This window comes from Pavona decussata, unplaced genomic scaffold (assembly GCF_977016875.1).
Source record: "Pavona decussata unplaced genomic scaffold, jaPavDecu1.1 SCAFFOLD_149, whole genome shotgun sequence".
Lineage (NCBI taxonomy): Eukaryota > Metazoa > Cnidaria > Anthozoa > Scleractinia > Agariciidae > Pavona > Pavona decussata.
In genome coordinates, this window is record NW_028145561.1 from 450,040 (window position 1) to 467,328 (window position 17,289).

Sequence of the window (17,289 nt, forward strand, 5' to 3'; positions counted from 1 at the left end):
GATTTTGGAGCAAAAATTTTCTGCCAAAATCGATCGATAAATCCTTGTAAACCAATCAGAATCCATTTTCACTCGAACAAGAATATTTTAAAAGATGGCCGCCGCGTCAGCCAGTTTACTCGATTTTCAGAGCCAAAGTTTCGCATCATTGGAGTGTTAACAAAAGATTGAAAATGGAAAGAAACATTTTTTAAAACTCAATTCTCGCTCTGATGTCAAAAGAAGAGCAGCAAGCGATGAAAACCTGTTTCGACGAACTTCATTTGAGATTCGATGTGAACCGACAGTGGAATCGAAGATGATCAGCTACAGGCCATGTTCTTTTCACCTGAATACTCTACAAATATGGCAAATATCGGACTTTGGTTGGGCGTTCGTTTGGGCTAGATTGCAGAATACCCGTCCCACCAAATACCTAACTTCAAAACCTGCTACCGCAGTCCCGCAGTCATCCAGGGTGTACATACTTTCACATATTATGTGATTGTTTCAATATACAGAACAAGTAAAAATTCGCCAATTTTGCAATATGTAAATTGCAGTAACAAAAATTATATATTACAGATCGAAACTTCGCCGTTGTACAACGGCGAAACACTACGGGACTGCGGACCGCGGTAGCACTCCAGTTTAATACTTAGAGCAATTACTTATTCATCCGTTGAGCGCGGTAGCACGGTCCACCGGTCTCAGAGTAACGCACCTTGCGAGTGGACGGGTATTCTGCAATTGCTGGCGTTTGCTTCACAATTTCTTCACGTGAACTCTCGACAGATTTCGCAATGGGACTCGACATGTGCAACAGTAATATCACTGGCTTCCAAAGCGCAAGTGTTTACATACTTGTACCTACAATTTTGCCACAGAATGAGATATTAGACATTCTTTTGCATTTTGGAGGCTCTATTTAAGCAGTACTGGCATGTTTGGCTTTATAAATTCGATTCAGAGCAGCTTTCCAATCGATCGACTCTTACGCCGGAGCACTTGGACAGGATTGACCCAAGATTGCGGCTTTTTCGCGGAATGTAACACTATCTTCGCTGCGCAAGATTATACTTGGTTGTACTTGAATCTTTCGAATGAAAACTTCGGAAAAAGCATTTCTTTATTTAAAAACGTACAACGTCCACGGTAGAATGCGGCAAGGAACCGGGGAAACTTCAACGTGGCCGTTTGCTTGCCTTTGAGCAGACTTTAAAAGCCGCCGGAAATGTGATTGCGTGACACCAGGGTAAGTTGAAATTGAAAATGTATTTTGACGAAGAGACGGTTTTGAAGTTTACCATGTCTTAATTACGAAATAATAAAAGAAATGCGCTAGAAAAAAACAACAAGGTGCTTTTTTAGTCGTACAAAGTAGCCCAAAATGACAAAAATAGTGTCCCGGGGACTGGGAACTAGTTTACCGTTTGATGACGTAGGAAATGCCTCACAGATTTGTTTACAACACATCTCGCCTTGTTGTTACATGGAATCACCCAATATTTTGGGTTGCCTCTCATATACCGGGAACTGAAATAGTTAATCATTACTTGGTGGAACATAGTAGAAGAGAGGAACAGTAGCACAGCACTGTGGGTATAGAGGGAACTTAGGCACAAAGGAACACTGGGTACAGAGGAATAGTAGGCACGGAGGAACAGTGGTCACAGAGGAACAGGGGATCAGTAGGAACAGAGGAACAGTGTGCACAGAGGAATAGTGGGCACGGAGGAACAGTGGGTACGGAGGAATAGTAGGCACGGAGGAACAGTGGGTACAGAGGAATAGTAGGCACGGAGGAACAGTGGTCACAGAGGAACGGGGGATCAGTAGGAACAGAGGAACAGTGTGCACAGAGGAATAGTGGGCACAGAGGGACAGTGTGCACAGAGGAATAGTGGGCACGGAGGAACAGTGGGTACAGAGGAATAGTAGGCACGGAGGAACAGTGGGTACGGAGGAATAGTAGGCACGGAGGAACAGTGGTCACAGAGGAACGGGGGATCAGTAGGAACAGAGGAACAGTGTGCACAGAGGAACAGTGGACACAGAGGAACAGTAAGCACAGAGGAACAGTGGACACAGAGGAACAGTGGTAACAGAGGAACAGAAGAAAAGTGGGCACAGAGGAACAGTGGACACAGAGGAACAGTAGGCACAGAGGAACAGCAGGCACAGAGGAACAGTGTGCACAGAGGAACAGTGGACACAAAGGAACAGTAGGCACAGAGGAACAGTGGACACAGAGGAACAGTGGTAACAGAGGAACAGAAGAAAAGTGGGTACAGAGGAACAGTGGACTCAGAGGTACAGTAGGCACAGAGGAACAGTAGGCACAGAGGAACGGCAGTGGACACAGAGGAACAGTAAGCACAGAGGAACAGTGGGCACAGAGGAACAGTGGACGCAGAGGAACATTAGGTACAGAGGAACAGTAGGCACAGAGGAACAGTGGGCACAGAGGAAAAATGGACACAGAGGAACAGTGGGCACAGAGGAACAGTAGGAACAGAGGAACAGTGTAGACTTCGTGTTCGAGCTTTCTCCCCCCAAAAATGTCGGACAATGACGAAGTAATGTCCTTTACCGAAACTTTTCCAACGGATATCTAAAAGAGTCAAGCGATTCAGGCAAAATGGAGGTTGCTGCAATCGTTCGACCCAATGCGGATCATACTGGCGTCGAACAGCTCAAGAATAAGACGAGGACGAAGATCAAAATGGCCTTACCGCTACCGTTCCGCACGCTCGATTCGAAGGCGACGTTTCGATGAATGATTGTTCAGTACTTGGATATATTTTGCCGAAATGAAAAGGCGAAGAATTTAATACGTAGTTTGCTGGAAATTGTTTCTCCAAACTCGATTTTGTTCGATTTTAGAATGCGAGAGAGCACAGATGCTACAAATGGAAATTGCACAGGCCGGTCAAAAACTCACTTTTGATGGAAGTAATAGCTTTTAAACGTCAGATCGAGCGCGTTAACTCACAAAGCATGATGAAAATTTTCTGGGATGCATTAGGATGGTCCTTACGCAAGATCTTGACAGACCCGGCTCAGCGACTCCCGCTGTGTGTGTGTTGTGTTGACGAAAGCCTTTGTAGTTTTGCTTTCTTGTATATAAGATTCTTCCCTTTTGATCAAAATGTGGTATGACCGCTCGTGATCGTGAGGGGAAATGCTCAAATATACTGAATGAAGGTTTTCTTACTGTTCGTTAGGATTAGTTTTCAATATGCATGACAATGTGTATGTTACAATTCCCGGTTACAATTGTAGCTCTGTGGCATTTGTTTAGGTTTATCGGCGGCTCGAATAAAGCAAGAATTTTGGGAGCGCTAAATAAATGTTATCTGCCAAGACTGAGGATCCGTGGATTTCTCTACCCGTGATTTCATGCTTATGCTATTTAACTGCAGTAAGATTGCAGGATGTTTGGATGTTTGTTTGATTGACTGGAAGTTAAGAAAGGTTAAGAAAGAAGTTAAGAAAGGTTCATATTTTTCCTATCACTTCCAAAACAAATGGGAAAATTATATTGCATTCTTAGCTAGATTGAGTTAAGAGCAAGAAAGACAGTTCCCAGGGGCATAGCGTCCATATACGCGCGTACGCCCGTGCGTACAGCTGAGATCTGAAAAATTTTCTCATTAAATTTGCTGGGAAATAATTTCATATTTTCACATTATATTTCATATTTTCACATTACACAATAATGGCAAAGTGCATTTGAGTGGTAAGCAAAAATAGGAAAAACGCCTCACAAGATGGAAGCACAAAATGGAGTGCATGGATCCGAATGTGACGCCGCAGACTTTGGTTGAGACTCTTGACCACGCAAACTCCCAATTTCATCCTGGTGAATATGTTACTCTCGTAACATTGTTTACTTATTCTGCGTCTACATGCACTGCCGAATGTAGCTTCAGTAGCATGAAGAGACTAAAATCTTCTCTGCGAAGTACGATGACGGATGAAAAATAAGCTCCTTAGCAATCCTTCATATACATAGACATAAGAACGTGGATATTGACAGGTTGGTGACGAAATTTGCCCGTCTTAAGGGTGACACCTCGCCCTTTGCTTGTCACCTGTCTTCATTGTTTTCGTATTTTTTTTCTTTTCTAGACACTGTAGCTTACAGAAAACACTAGGGAAATGGTTAAAATAAACAACTTTTTACTGCATTTTTGCCGCATTATTTGTTAAAAATGCCTCGCAGAAAAACCAGGAGATAACATTTCCGAGACCCTAAATTTCAAAATTTTCTGCGGGAGCATCCCACCAGACCCCCCTAGTTGTGAGCGACTTTGGCGCTTACGAAAAATTTATTCTTGTGCGTACATCTTCAAAATCCCACGCTACGCCCCTGGTTCCCTCTAGTAAATCAATATCAAAGGCATGGAACTGAGCACCTAGTTTGAGTTTATACAAAAAACAAAATAAACAACTTTATGTGTACAAGAATTAAGCTATCAACCTGGGAAAAACAAATTTTTAAAATGAGCTTTTTAATCTAATTTATTGAATTACATGTATAATCAGCTACAAGTACAATATTTTAAAGAAAATAGAAAAATGACACAAAGCTAACTTGACTTGAAATATTTCTCATGTATTCAAACATCTCCAGAGTGCATCTCCCTCAAATAGAACCTAAACATTAATTAACAAAAAAAATTATTACCATAATTACATGTAATGACTCGTTCGCAATTTCAAACGATCTCTTAGTATTGTGCATTATTTTGTTACCGACCACATGGCCTACTATTGTCCGTATTAGCTTGCAATTTTAACATTATCTTGATTAAAAATCAAAGGTTTCTTTTAGAAAATTGCTCCCTCAAGTAGAAAGGTGTGAATCAACCATGCATAAAGATTTTAAGTTATCTTACCTCCTTGATTGGCAGAACCGTTGGACCTTTCGCCATCCACAGACACAGCAAAACCCCTTCTACTTTTGACATTTATCACACTTAAATTTTCCTTCAACCCAACAAATCTGCTGTAGAACGAAACACTTTTCACACAGTCATGCAGGAAAAATAAGATGAGGCCTTAGGAAATCTTCGATCGCCTCCAAACTAAATTCTGCAAAGCTTCTTAGCGCTTAAAATGATGCTTGATCCACTACGCTGATTAGATCCACCATCCTAATACAGGAAAACGTCTAAATACTGCTATTCTTACCCAAATCTCTAGAACAAAGCCAACACAACTAAATTCTCCCCTTCGGCTATATTTGTTTATGAAATTCAAGTTCGCGCGTGTGTAAAAGAATCTGGGTACTAGCAATCTTGGTTCCTTCTTAGGTTCCTTTCGGTTCCTTTTGGCCTAAAGCGCGCGTGGGCTCTGGGGACGAGATTGTAAAAAATGAAGCGAACATGTCCTCTGTAACGACAAATCAGCATTAAATAATTGTGCCCCCTGTTATTGTTGTTGGGAAGTTTGCTGCATATGCATTGAAAAATATATATATAACTGCCGAAAGGATAAGGAACTGGTAAGTTTACTACGTTCATACGATAAGCAGATTCCTAATGCTATGAAAAAATCGGAGCTCCGCTTTTAGGCTTGGCTAAATATATATATTATTTTTTGGCTCCTGTCGTAAACATCTTTACTGACGCCCACAGTCATTGATTTAAGCGCCTTCTTTCTTTGTCACGCTCAGTCACGCCGCACAGGCACAGCTCAGGCATACGTGTGCGCTACAATGAATGTGAAGAAGCTTTTCTGGTTGTTTGTTTCTGTGGCGATTGTAGGGTGCCTTTTAGTGATTATTGCCTTCGAAAAAGATATCAAATATTTACGGCATCTTTTTCCCCTTAAGAAACTCAAAACAGCAGAAGTCGTGGATACTTATTATGTTAATCGTACGGGTAAACACTGCGATCTTCACTTCGACTGGGGTGAAATGTGCCCCAAGTTATACACGGAACTTGGAGGGAGATGCGACTTGATCAATGGAACATTTGACTGTCCTGATATTCGCAACAAAACAAATTCCACGCAACGACAATCGCAGCTTGTTCTGACACGGATGTTACGTATTTTCGATCTGCTTGCTCAGAAGCATAACATTTTCTACTGGATCGCACACGGCACTTTACTGGGTGCTGTAAGACATCAAGGATTCATTCCCTGGGATCACGACATCGATATTCATGTGCCTTTAGATGACTACGTTAAATTCTTCCAAGTTGTAGCGAAGGAGTTACCCGACGACATTTTCTTTCAAAACTGTATAAGTGATCCGGAATTGATGCCAAGCGAAGAAGTCATTAAGGAAAAACATTTACACATACACAGTATTGTTGGGATATATCAACGGATTACGAATCCAAGACTTAGAGACAGAAAAAGCTGCTACAGATTCTGTTTTGCTAATAATTGTAAATGGCACGATGGTCTCATGGTTGATATTTTTGTTTTCCCTCATGAGAGCCGTTGGGTTTACCCTTTGAAACAAATGACATTCGAAGGGTTTTTGTTTCCTGTTCCAAACAACTGGTGGTGGCAGTTAAAATCTGAATATGGTATAAATTGCTTTCAACTTCCAAAGGAGCCACACCTGGATGATGGTAGCATGGACCCAATTCATAGCTGCGAAGAACTGGCGAGCTAAGAGGTGCAGTTGCACATACAGGCTTTTGTCCCTTGCGTTATCTATCAAACAGATTAAATTTCTAATGCCCGACAGTCAGAAATATTCACAGGATAAGGACAGTCAAAAATCAAATTTATTGAGAGTATTCGATGTTTGTTTGGAAATACCAAACGATTCTACAAGTTATTTTGTGAGCGCGAGCGTGATTCGATGAAAATTTCTCACCGCCCGGCTGGCCGGACATTTTGAGTATTGATCGACCGTGCTCGGCTGCCGCGCATCGATTATTTTTGTACTAATTTTCGTTGCGTGATCTGAATCCATCGCGGCATTAGCTACTGAAAAAATACACAGCCCAAAGCTCCTCTACATAAACTTTATCTTAAACTGGTAAAATTCAGTTCTCGGCTGGTTTAAGGATTGAAGAAAGGTAGTTAATTCGGGCTTGTGTGAACGGCGTCGGAATAGAATATTCATATTTGAAGGTGAGCGGGATTATGAATAAATTATATTAAAACAAGAGATATGTTTTGTAGAACTTGAGAGTGGAATTTGATGGTTTTTTTTTTTTTTTGTGTGTGTGTGTGTTACTAAGTTATTCCGTTTGTATTGGTCGTTTGTCGAGCTCAAGTGGAAGGATCGCTTTGATCTTCGCGCGAATACATGCATACACCCGCGAATACCATGAGGTATGTAAATATTCCACCCTTCCGCTGAGCTAAGTACCTGTCACCAAACAAAGGAGTTTTGTTTACGGCACATTAATTTAACCTACGTTCTGCTCCTTTCTAAATTGATACAAAACAAGATGCCTGCTATACTGGCATTACGCGTGATGCTGGGGCTGATTCATTTATTCCAACCGGTATGCTTCGCCGATTGATTAAACTATCCTTGCTGATGGAATAGTTTGAGTCACGACGATCGCGTTACGTTGTTTCCGTTGTGTTACGCTACTCCGGGTTTCAAGGGAAATTGCGGGAATTCCATTGCGATAACGTAAGCTTCTCAATGACCTCTTTTCAGTCTCGCGTCGTGGTCTAAGACTGTCAAACAAAGCACGATTCCTTCGCCAGGAATTTACCAATTTCCACTGTTTTAAATGTCGAATGCTTCTTAGAAGTTATTCTTTCGATTTGCCGCTTCAAAATGGTGAAATTTCCGTTTGAAAACGGCACACTTGAGTCCAGAACATGTTAACAATATGGCGCCAAATTTAATCTGTTTTTTATAAATAGATCAAATGATGCGTTGACATCACACAGGTAGGGGTGAGTGGGTCCCCTCCCTCGCGATGTAAGCGACAAGAATGGATTTTGATTGGGCTGCTTCTGTTGAAGACAATCAGAACAATACACCCCGAGTAGGAGAGGAGTGAGTTTAATGAATAAATTAATGTACCGATTTGTAGCTACGAGGAAGAAAAAAAAAAGAAGAAAAAACAAGATGCCTGCTATACTGGCATTACGCGTGATGCTGGGGCTGATTCATTTATTCCAACTGTATGCTTCGCCGATTGATTAAACTATCCTTGCTGATGGAATAGTTTGAGTCACGACGATCGCGTTACGTTGTTTCCGTTGTGTTACGCTACTCCGGGTTTCAAGGGAAATTGCGGGAATTCCATTGCGATAACGTAAGCTTCCAATGACCTCTTTTCAGTCTCGCGTCGTGGTCTAAGACTGTCAAACAAAGCACGATTCCTTCGCCAGGAATTTACCAATTTCCACCGTTTTAAATGTCGAATGCTTCTTAGAAGTTATTCTTTCGATTTGCCGCTTCAAAATGGTGAAATTTCCATTTGAAAACGGCACACTTGAGTCCAGAACATGTTAACAATATGGCGCCAAATTTAATCTGTTTTTTATAAATAAATCAAATGATGCGTTGGACGTCACACAGGTAGGGGTGAGTGGGTCCCCTCCCTCGCGATGTAAGCGACAAGAATGGATTTTGATTGGGCTGCTTCTGTTGAAGACAATCAGAACAATACACCCCGAGTAGGAGAGGAGTGAGTTTAATGAATAAATTAATGTACCGATTTGTAGCTACGAGGAAGAAAAAAAAAAAAGAAAAAAAAAAAAAGAAATCGACCCGTTTTTAGACACGGTATGCCCCTTCAGGGCATCCCGCGTAAAAATGCAATCGTCTTTTTCCCTTTTCATCGGCTCACGTTGTATATCTTAGAAAAGAAGACGAATAATTCACCTTTATTTCTCAAGATGACTAGGAAAATTAATTCAGGTGAATGCGTTATTCAAGTTTTTGAACATAGCCATAATAAAATATTACAAGATACAAATACAAAATATAAATATAAATACATAATACAAAATCAAGCTTAATACAAAGAATCACTAAATAACTTATAATAGTAAAGAGAAACAATGGGGACGAGAAAAACAATATTACCTACAATACTAATAATTTCTTTTTTTTTTTTTTTTTTACATGTAGGCACTTTACATGCTATTTTCGGTTACGACACTGTTAACAGATACCATGCAGTTTACTACTACTTGAATCTACTACTTTTAACACACTTATATTAAATATATTATAACAAAAAAATCTGAGGCTCAGAAAAGAACATATTTTCTACTTTCCACTGTAATGTTACTTTAGTTTGAAATTCCTGTTCAATCGGCTTTTTTTCAAAGCATTTGCAAACATAAATATATTGTTTTAATAAGATGACAAATAAGTGTAGTCTGCGTTTTTGGAGGTCGGTTAACTGTTCGAGGTGTGGAATTTCGTTGGTAGCTATAAGGTCATTATAGAGGCTCACATCAGTATTGTTTACCCGATTAAACCACGAAAGAGCCTTAGAGTAGAAAAATCACAGTTTATAAAGATATGTTCTATAGAATCTGAGTTTGGGCAGAAAATACGTTTCATTGTCGGTTAATCGAAATCTAAATAATTCTTTTTTGGTTGTTGTTATCTTATGTAAAAACTTGAAAGAGAACTGTCTTAGTTTATTATCTCTTGTTGATTCATAAATAAATGCAAATTTATTTTTCCATTTTTCAAAATAGATAGGGAAGATAGTTTTCCACTTTTTGATACCAGATGGTTCGATAATATTGCTTTCATTAATTATCTTGTAGTAATGCTTACAGCGCATGCTAGCGAGATCCATTAGGGTACCTGGCACCATCGTTGTATTTGATAGCTCCGTTTTTTCAGTCACCTGGGCTTTCTTTTTCAAATCCGGCGGAATTGCCGCCATCAATTGAAAATATTGAAGAAAGTTTGTTTTAATTTTAAATTTGCTTTGGAATTCCTCTAATGTTAAAAAGCTTCCATTGGTATTTAAGATATCTTGCACAAAGAGGACTTTTTGATTAAACCAGGATTTCCAAAATAACATGTTATTTTCAATAGTTATTGCTTCATTATTCCATAATAGGAATTCGCTGTGAGGAAAAATGTTAGTTATATTCTTAATTTCGCAGAAATAATGTTAGAGTTCTCGATAAAAGATAGGTATATTTTTGTTAATAAAGTTAACATTGTAATTACATTTCAGAAGGAACTGCAGACCACCATAATCAGAGAAATAATAATTTGGAATCGCTTTCCATGAGTCGTTAGTATCGCTTAAAAATTTGCTTATCCAGGCTAGTCGTAATGAATTAACCATCGTAGCAAAATTGATGAAATGCAGTCCTCCCTCCTTGGGCAGTTGGTAAATGACTGCTCTCTTTATTTTGTCTTTTTTGTTTTTCCACTGGAAAGTTTTCACGGACTCTAACTCGCGCTTTTGTTCCTGGTACGCGGCCTTCAATTCCGTTAATTCTGTTTTAACTGACTTATTCTCCTTTAAGATATTTGCTATTGACGTTTGAATATTCGCTAGCATTTCTCTAATTTCAGTTAAGCTAGGTTCCGAATTTTCTGTCGACTCCGTATTCTTTCCTGCTTCGCTCGCGGCCATGTTGCTTCGTTTGGCGTCACTGAGTTCTTCTTCCACTTCTAGAGAGCCTCGCTCAGCTCGTTTGTTCTTGCGTCCTTTCGTCATCGGAATTTAACAGGTACCGTGTTTTCCATCAGATTTACACATTTAAACGATGGTTTTAGCCAAAGATGAAGGAGTAAGGAGACAGATTTTGCTCTGCTTAGTTGACACGTCCGCCTCGGACGAACACATGCTCTCGAATGTGTTATTCAATAAGAAAAGTTATTTGTGTATAGAGTGTGTGCACGGCGGCTATGTTGGAGGACTAAAACAATAGAGGATATTTGTATAAAAATAGAATATATTTCCCAAAGGAAAATCATTTTATTGTTTCGGCACAGGTCACCAAAGCGTATGTGACACAGGTTTCCATGCAAGCGTGATTTAAGAGTTTGTATGGAGTTAAAATTAAATCGAAATTTAGCCAACAATTTAAATTTCGATTTTCCCTAAAATAGCCACAAAAACTATATGGAAAGTCCATTAACATAATATAATGATGCACGTTGACCAGCTGCTGAGAGATAAACCGCTCAAAACAGCGTTTGGAAGCACTGAAGAGCATTGAAAACACAGCAAAACACACCAGGTGAGCTTTTTCAGACTTTAGTGTAGCTTGCATGGAAACCTATGTCACATACGCTTTGGTGACCTGTGGTGAGACTCGAACACCAAGCAGTCACGAGTGGTTTGGAAAATTGTACTCCAAGATGCCGCCAGCTAAAAGATGTGCCAAGCGCTCCGCACAGCCCCAATATTTATTGTCTATACATTTTGTGGCCAAAACTCTATTCATACTCGTTCTTTGTGTAAGAGGGTTGAATATGACAGTGATACAAGTATAATTTTAAAATCTCTGGGGCTGTGGGGAAAGATGTTTTCGACCCGTGGACAGTGGACCGTAGAGGAAGAGAAAAAGATGCTCGAGGAAAGTGTCCCCAAATCCACCCGAAATCCCACTTAACACATAAAACTTTATGTTTATTAGTATTCTTTATGAAAAAATGTTCATCCTGATAAGCATTTCATTGTTTCAGTCAGTCTGTATTTTCCCAGGGAGCCCTCCCCAGACTTATGAGTTTGATGAATTTTACCGGATATAAAGGTCCTTGCACGTGCATTCAATTCCATTCACGCGCATTCAGTTCATTGAATTCATTCATGCATTCAATTGGACAATATGCCAACTCAACATTTGAGTTTATGAAGCATGTAAACAACGCATAGAGCCGCGGACATAACACCCCCCCCCCCCCCCGTAGACTAGTCTCCTTCGCAGCTTGTCATGTCACGCAACACGCTTCCTCGAGCCCAAACTGGACGACGACTACCTGTAGACGTCAGTGTGTGTTTTGTCATAGGTCACTAAAGCGTGTTATTATATGGCTGGCTCCGTGAGCGGGCAAGATGAGTCAAATCCTGCGCTGTGATTGGCTACCCGAGCGGGCAAGATGGAGCTATATTGCCCGCTCGGGACTACCCATTGCCCGTTCGCTTGGCATGGAAAGTTTAATCCCAACAACAATGCAATCTTTTCTTTGATTTTCTCATTGTTTTGGGGGACAACGCTCACTAAAAAGTTCGGTAAACTCTCAACATTTACCTGAAGGAAAGGAAAGAGAATGGAATCGTCCTGGTGTAGTGAAAATTTTGTTTCAGCTACAATGAATGTGAGTTAAACCGGTGAGTTGCTCTGCGTGTAGTATTTTAGATAGAGTTGATTTTGTAAAACTTATTGTCTCAAGTCGAGTGCCAAATTGATAAATTCTCTAGGTTTGCAATGACTGTATTTAAATCATAGCGTAGTGGAAGTTGCGTTAAGTGTTTAAAGCAGTTCAGAAAAGCATTTTTCTCAAGTTCGCCGAAGAAGCTCACGTTTTTAATTTAGCCACGTCTTGCTTGTTGTAAACAACAAAATCTTATCAAAGTTTCGCCCAGTTTTCTGATTTACCCGCTCTTTTTTTCGGCTTATGTTTGCATATAATCTCAAAATCTATTGTTTCATTCAAGAATTAATGATTGGAGGCCGAAAACTGTGTAAAATGTTTATTATTTACGCCACCGCGCGATCGGCTGAAAATGGCGAGTTTGCCGGATTCTATTCAAATCTTCCCGCTCTTGCGAAAATCTAAATTTTTCGTTCTCAATAATTGTATACTCCCTTAAAGCCATTATAAAATTAGAGCCCTAAGATAATTTAAGATTCCTTGTTTTCCACGATTACATGCTAATCCAAAAATGCACTGAAAATAAATCTTGCACCGGCCGGCTATGAAGAATTTCTTTCCGAGTAGAGCAGTTTCATGTCCTGTTTAATTTGTTTTGTTGTTGTAGTTTTAACTTGAAGGTAAAGCCATATAATAAATCCTTTATTGACCAAGCGTGAGGTCAAGATGGCTGGATATTGGCCTCGTTCTTTTTTTGCGTTTTTATGGACCAAGACGACTAAAAATGCGAAAAAAGAACTTGGCCAATATCCAACCATCTTCACCTCACGCTTGGTCAATAATAGTGCGGTAAAGTTAGTGAATGACCCACCACAAATTGCAACAAAAGCTAAATAGGTCTCATTGCACTGGTAATACCATTAGGAATAACATACTAAAAGTCACCGAAAATCGGAGCATTGGAACAAGGTTAATTTTGCGGGAATTTGAATCGCTATTAAAATTCGAAAATGCGCCATATTTAATTTATGCTCCAACAGTACCGATGGAATACCAAGCTAGAAGTAGACTCTCTAATTCGAAAAAAATGGCAATATGCTAACAAAAGTCGATTGGGCAAAAAATTAAATCTATTTAAGAGTAGTATAGGTGCATGTTATGAGGTCTGACGTAATAAACTATGATAATTGTAGTATTTTGGAGTGCAGGTTTCGCATTTCGAAAAGTTCAAAAACTCACTGATAACAACTTCGTTTCTGACTATTTTTTTAAGTGTAACAATAACAAAGTTTGAAAATATTTATGTTATTATTTTAATACTAATTAAATGGGCGATGAATGTAAAAATGTAAAATAATTGGCAGATATGGAAGCGTGTTTGAAGAACACTTTAACTGTATACGAACTGGCACACCGGCTTGTAGGCTCCTAACTATTATACACTGTAAGTATCAGCCTAATTACCAGACTAATGGGCCACATTAGTAGTAAGAGCTTAAAACGTACCTGAAGCAGCAGATGAACTCTTAATAATATGTCACTCATCGTCAGAATCACAATCTCCCTCAGGAAGTTCTACATTGCAACACAGCATACCTTTGTATTGCCCACATGCAAGGGAACAGTACAAACCAAACTTCACACAACTGCAGCGTTAGAACTGTAGTCTGTCTTGCAGTTGCAATTGATAGCTTCCAGAAGATACTCTAGTGCAGATTGCAGGTCAGCTGCAACAGGCGACATCTTGTCATCTTTCAACCTCTACTCCCATTCTGTAGCGCACCGTTGTGCACTCCACGCCATTGCTAGACTTGGTGGTTCACACGTAGACTATGGTACTTGGCTGCGGCTGATGTTGGTAGCAGTGTCCGCGGTTGCACACATGACGTGCTGGATGAAACTTTGCGGTGGAAATGCTGCACTCAAAGAGTATCGATTTTGTCACCAGGTCTGCCGTTGTACAAGCAGACCTGTGCGTTTTCCCCAGCAATGCGGATATCCCCTAGTGTAGCGTGCGGGTCCTGAAACACATCCGCCTTCTCTCGGAAAAAAGCATTCTTTCTGAGTTTCTTTAAAGCCTCCTGCTCACCAATACCAAACACTCGGGAGGTTGTATCACATCCCAGCAATGCATGCGCGAATAGAAGATTGTCACAGATCTGATCACCTAGCACTCTTTGCACCTGATTACTGTTCCAGCACCACGCCGCTCGCTGCGAGCTTGACTTTGGTTCCGGTCTGAAATACAGTTCACAATTTGAACTCTTTGAATTGCAACAAAGAAGTATGAGGAGATCTGTATCATCACCAACTAAAACTGTGTCGTTCGATGCAGCTGACTCAATTGCTGTTTGTACCACTAGCACATCTGCATCAGCTTCTGCATTTATGACTACGATGTTGTTCTGTTGGAAGTGACTTGAGAGTAGCGTTTTGAACTTCTGTTTGTTGGTCTTGTTGGATAAGAACACATCCTTCTTCATAGAATATATTATTTCCCCAGTGAAACGCACTTCAGCAGCCATACTAGATTTGGTTCGTCTACTGTGAGTGTTGTCTTCTGTGGACGGTCCGTTTTGATAGCCATCGTAAACTATGACAGGAGACCTATCTTTGTCCGTCACATACTTAACGTGGCGACTACAGATTGCATCAAATTTCTCACCACTAGGCCACTATTTCTGTAGAGAAGGGCACCTCCATCCAAAACGTACTGGGCAGGTGTAGGCATAGCTAAAACTTGTTTCCACATGGCATAGGCGAGTGCAGCTTTGTTTGGGGAAAGTAAAACATTTGTCGTTTCAAAAAGTGCAGGTGGATAGCTACAAAGTTCATGAGTGAAACCTTCGTCCAACAACTCTACCTTAAGTGTCCCTACTGAAACGAGACGCTGGAACAGAAGCAAAGGATCAATAACCACAGTTTCTGTGCTTGTGTGCACTGCATCTTTTGCTTCAAGACAAGGGTCACAGCCTGATCTTTGTTCTTGAAAACATACTCTTGCACTTTCTGGCTAACCAGGCCATCCACGATCTTCTTTCCAACTTGACTGCCCTTGCCAAGTTAACTGAACAACTTGCTATGACACCAGTAGTCTGCTGTCATTTGCATCAAATGGTGTTTTGGATTGTAAGTATTCCAGGACCTTGTGGGTGTCTCTGGTGTCTCTCTCTTGACAAGCTATCGATATGTCGTTGTGTTGATCACATGGCAAGCCGCACGCCTTAGCAACCAATTTTGCCATCCAAATTTTTCCTTGATCGCTACAGGAGGCCTATTGTTTACGGAACTGCTGTTGACAGTTTAAAACCACATTTTCGTGCAATACGAGCCCCAGTGCGTTGTAAAAAGTTTACAGCAATCAACATTCACTCACTGCGTGCAGTCGAATAATTCCGGTTCAGTCAAAAACCTCCAGACAATTCAAAAATCCGGAGAAAAATAAAGTTATCGTCGATGTGCAGCGAGTATTAAACACGGCAAAGCAAAGGCGACACACCCGATTGCTCGTCCTTATCAGGCGACTCACCCGAGATAAGAACGGCCGCGTTAAAAATCTCTGTGAAGAAATTTCGAATATTATTATTAGAGTTAGCTCACGAAGCAAAGGCGACGCACCCGATTGCTTATTGTTCTCAGGCGACACACCCAAGAGAACAACTGTGATTTAACTATGTCTTTTACCTCTACATAATAAAACCGTGAATATTTAGCCGGTATTAATTTTTGGACACTTTTGTCGCACTCAGCGTGGTGAACATTGATTGCCAGTATCTATTTTGGTCTTACCGTCTGAAATACTAACACGGTCCCGCAACAATAATATCATCATAGAAGGCATTTTAAAACTACATTTTGTGTTGACTCTGATTCTAAGAGTTCCTACACGTGGAAAATGGAAGCTGGTGATCGACGCCGTTACACTTTTTCCCAAATCAGGAAATCGCGAGTCCTGATCAAATATATAACGTACATAAAAATCGCACTTACCTTTGCGGACGAATGGAGGTTGACGATTGACTTTATTTATCATTCAGTTATTAGAAAATGATGCAGAAAATTAGCTTGCCGAACAATAAACTATAAATTTGCATCGTAGAGACAATGAGCGAACAAATCATTGATGTTATGGTTCGTCGATTTAGGACCATCTAGCGCGCTGATTAGATTGGCGGGAAAACGAAAACCTTTAGTAAAAATTGTCATTTTTCCGTTTGCGACGGTCGATGTGTGGTCAGGCTTCTGGACAGATCGAAGGGGTTTTTGTTTTCAGTTAACTGAGCGTTTCCACAAAAGCCAAACTTTCTAGTCACAAAGACTTCATTGCATTGCGGCAAGCTCGATCTAGACATTACACGCGACTGAAATTGATTCTTTACTATAGTGTTGATAGATTGCCCCTTTCGAACTCGGGAATTCCATCATAGCAACTGTCACTCAACCTAATTAATTTTAACACCTCTACGCGGCTCCTCATGTTGTGCAATAGCTGACTGATGTGTATTCCTGAAGAGCTTCGTTCACCTGCACACGCTGGAATAGATAACAACCACACATGTCTCTGCTGTTCATCAATACCTCTTCCCCTTATCAAACCCCCCTGCACTCTTAATACTTCTCATTGGGGTTTGTTCGATTACTAGATCGGTAGGCAGTTCAGCTGCCAATATCGTTCAGAACGGCACACGACATGACGACTTTCCACAAAATGGCGTTGCACTTGGTCTTGATCAGAAAGTTAGCTGGTCTTCTTTTGTTCTAGCTAATAATTCGACAAATGTGACGTCATAAGCCACGCTAATGAACGTCCCTACATTGAAAGTGTTGTACATAATCTGATGCTGATTTTTATTCTCATAGCTTTAACTGTAGGAGCTACAGATCTTTGCAAATTGTTAAACTTTGGCTGCGATATTAAATATGCATAAAATTTTGGATGAAATTATAGTGTTTTAAACTTTGTCCAAAATGAAAATGTTCCAATGCTTCGATTTACGGTGACTTTTAGTAAGTTATTCCCCAACAAATTGGGAATAAAATGAGACATGTTTCGCTTTTGTTGC

The 17,289-nt window shown here is 40.3% G+C and overlaps 1 protein-coding gene across 1 annotated transcript; it reads left to right on the plus strand.

The window, feature by feature from the left end:
* The first annotated feature begins 5,671 nt into the window (after positions 1-5,671).
* Positions 5,672-7,136, plus strand: LOC146466243 (uncharacterized). Its single transcript, XM_085127611.1, has one exon. It carries the CDS (start codon positions 5,705-5,707, stop codon positions 6,614-6,616), a length of 912 nt encoding a protein of 303 aa, XP_084983737.1. The 5' UTR covers positions 5,672-5,704; the 3' UTR covers positions 6,617-7,136.
* Positions 7,137-17,289: the final 10,153 nt, after the last annotated feature.

Excerpts from the sequence above, each read along its gene's own strand:
- LOC146466243 (XM_085127611.1), top strand. The coding sequence starts at position 5,705 with ATGAATGTGAAGAAGCTTTTCTGGTTGTTTGTTTCTGTGGCGATTGTA.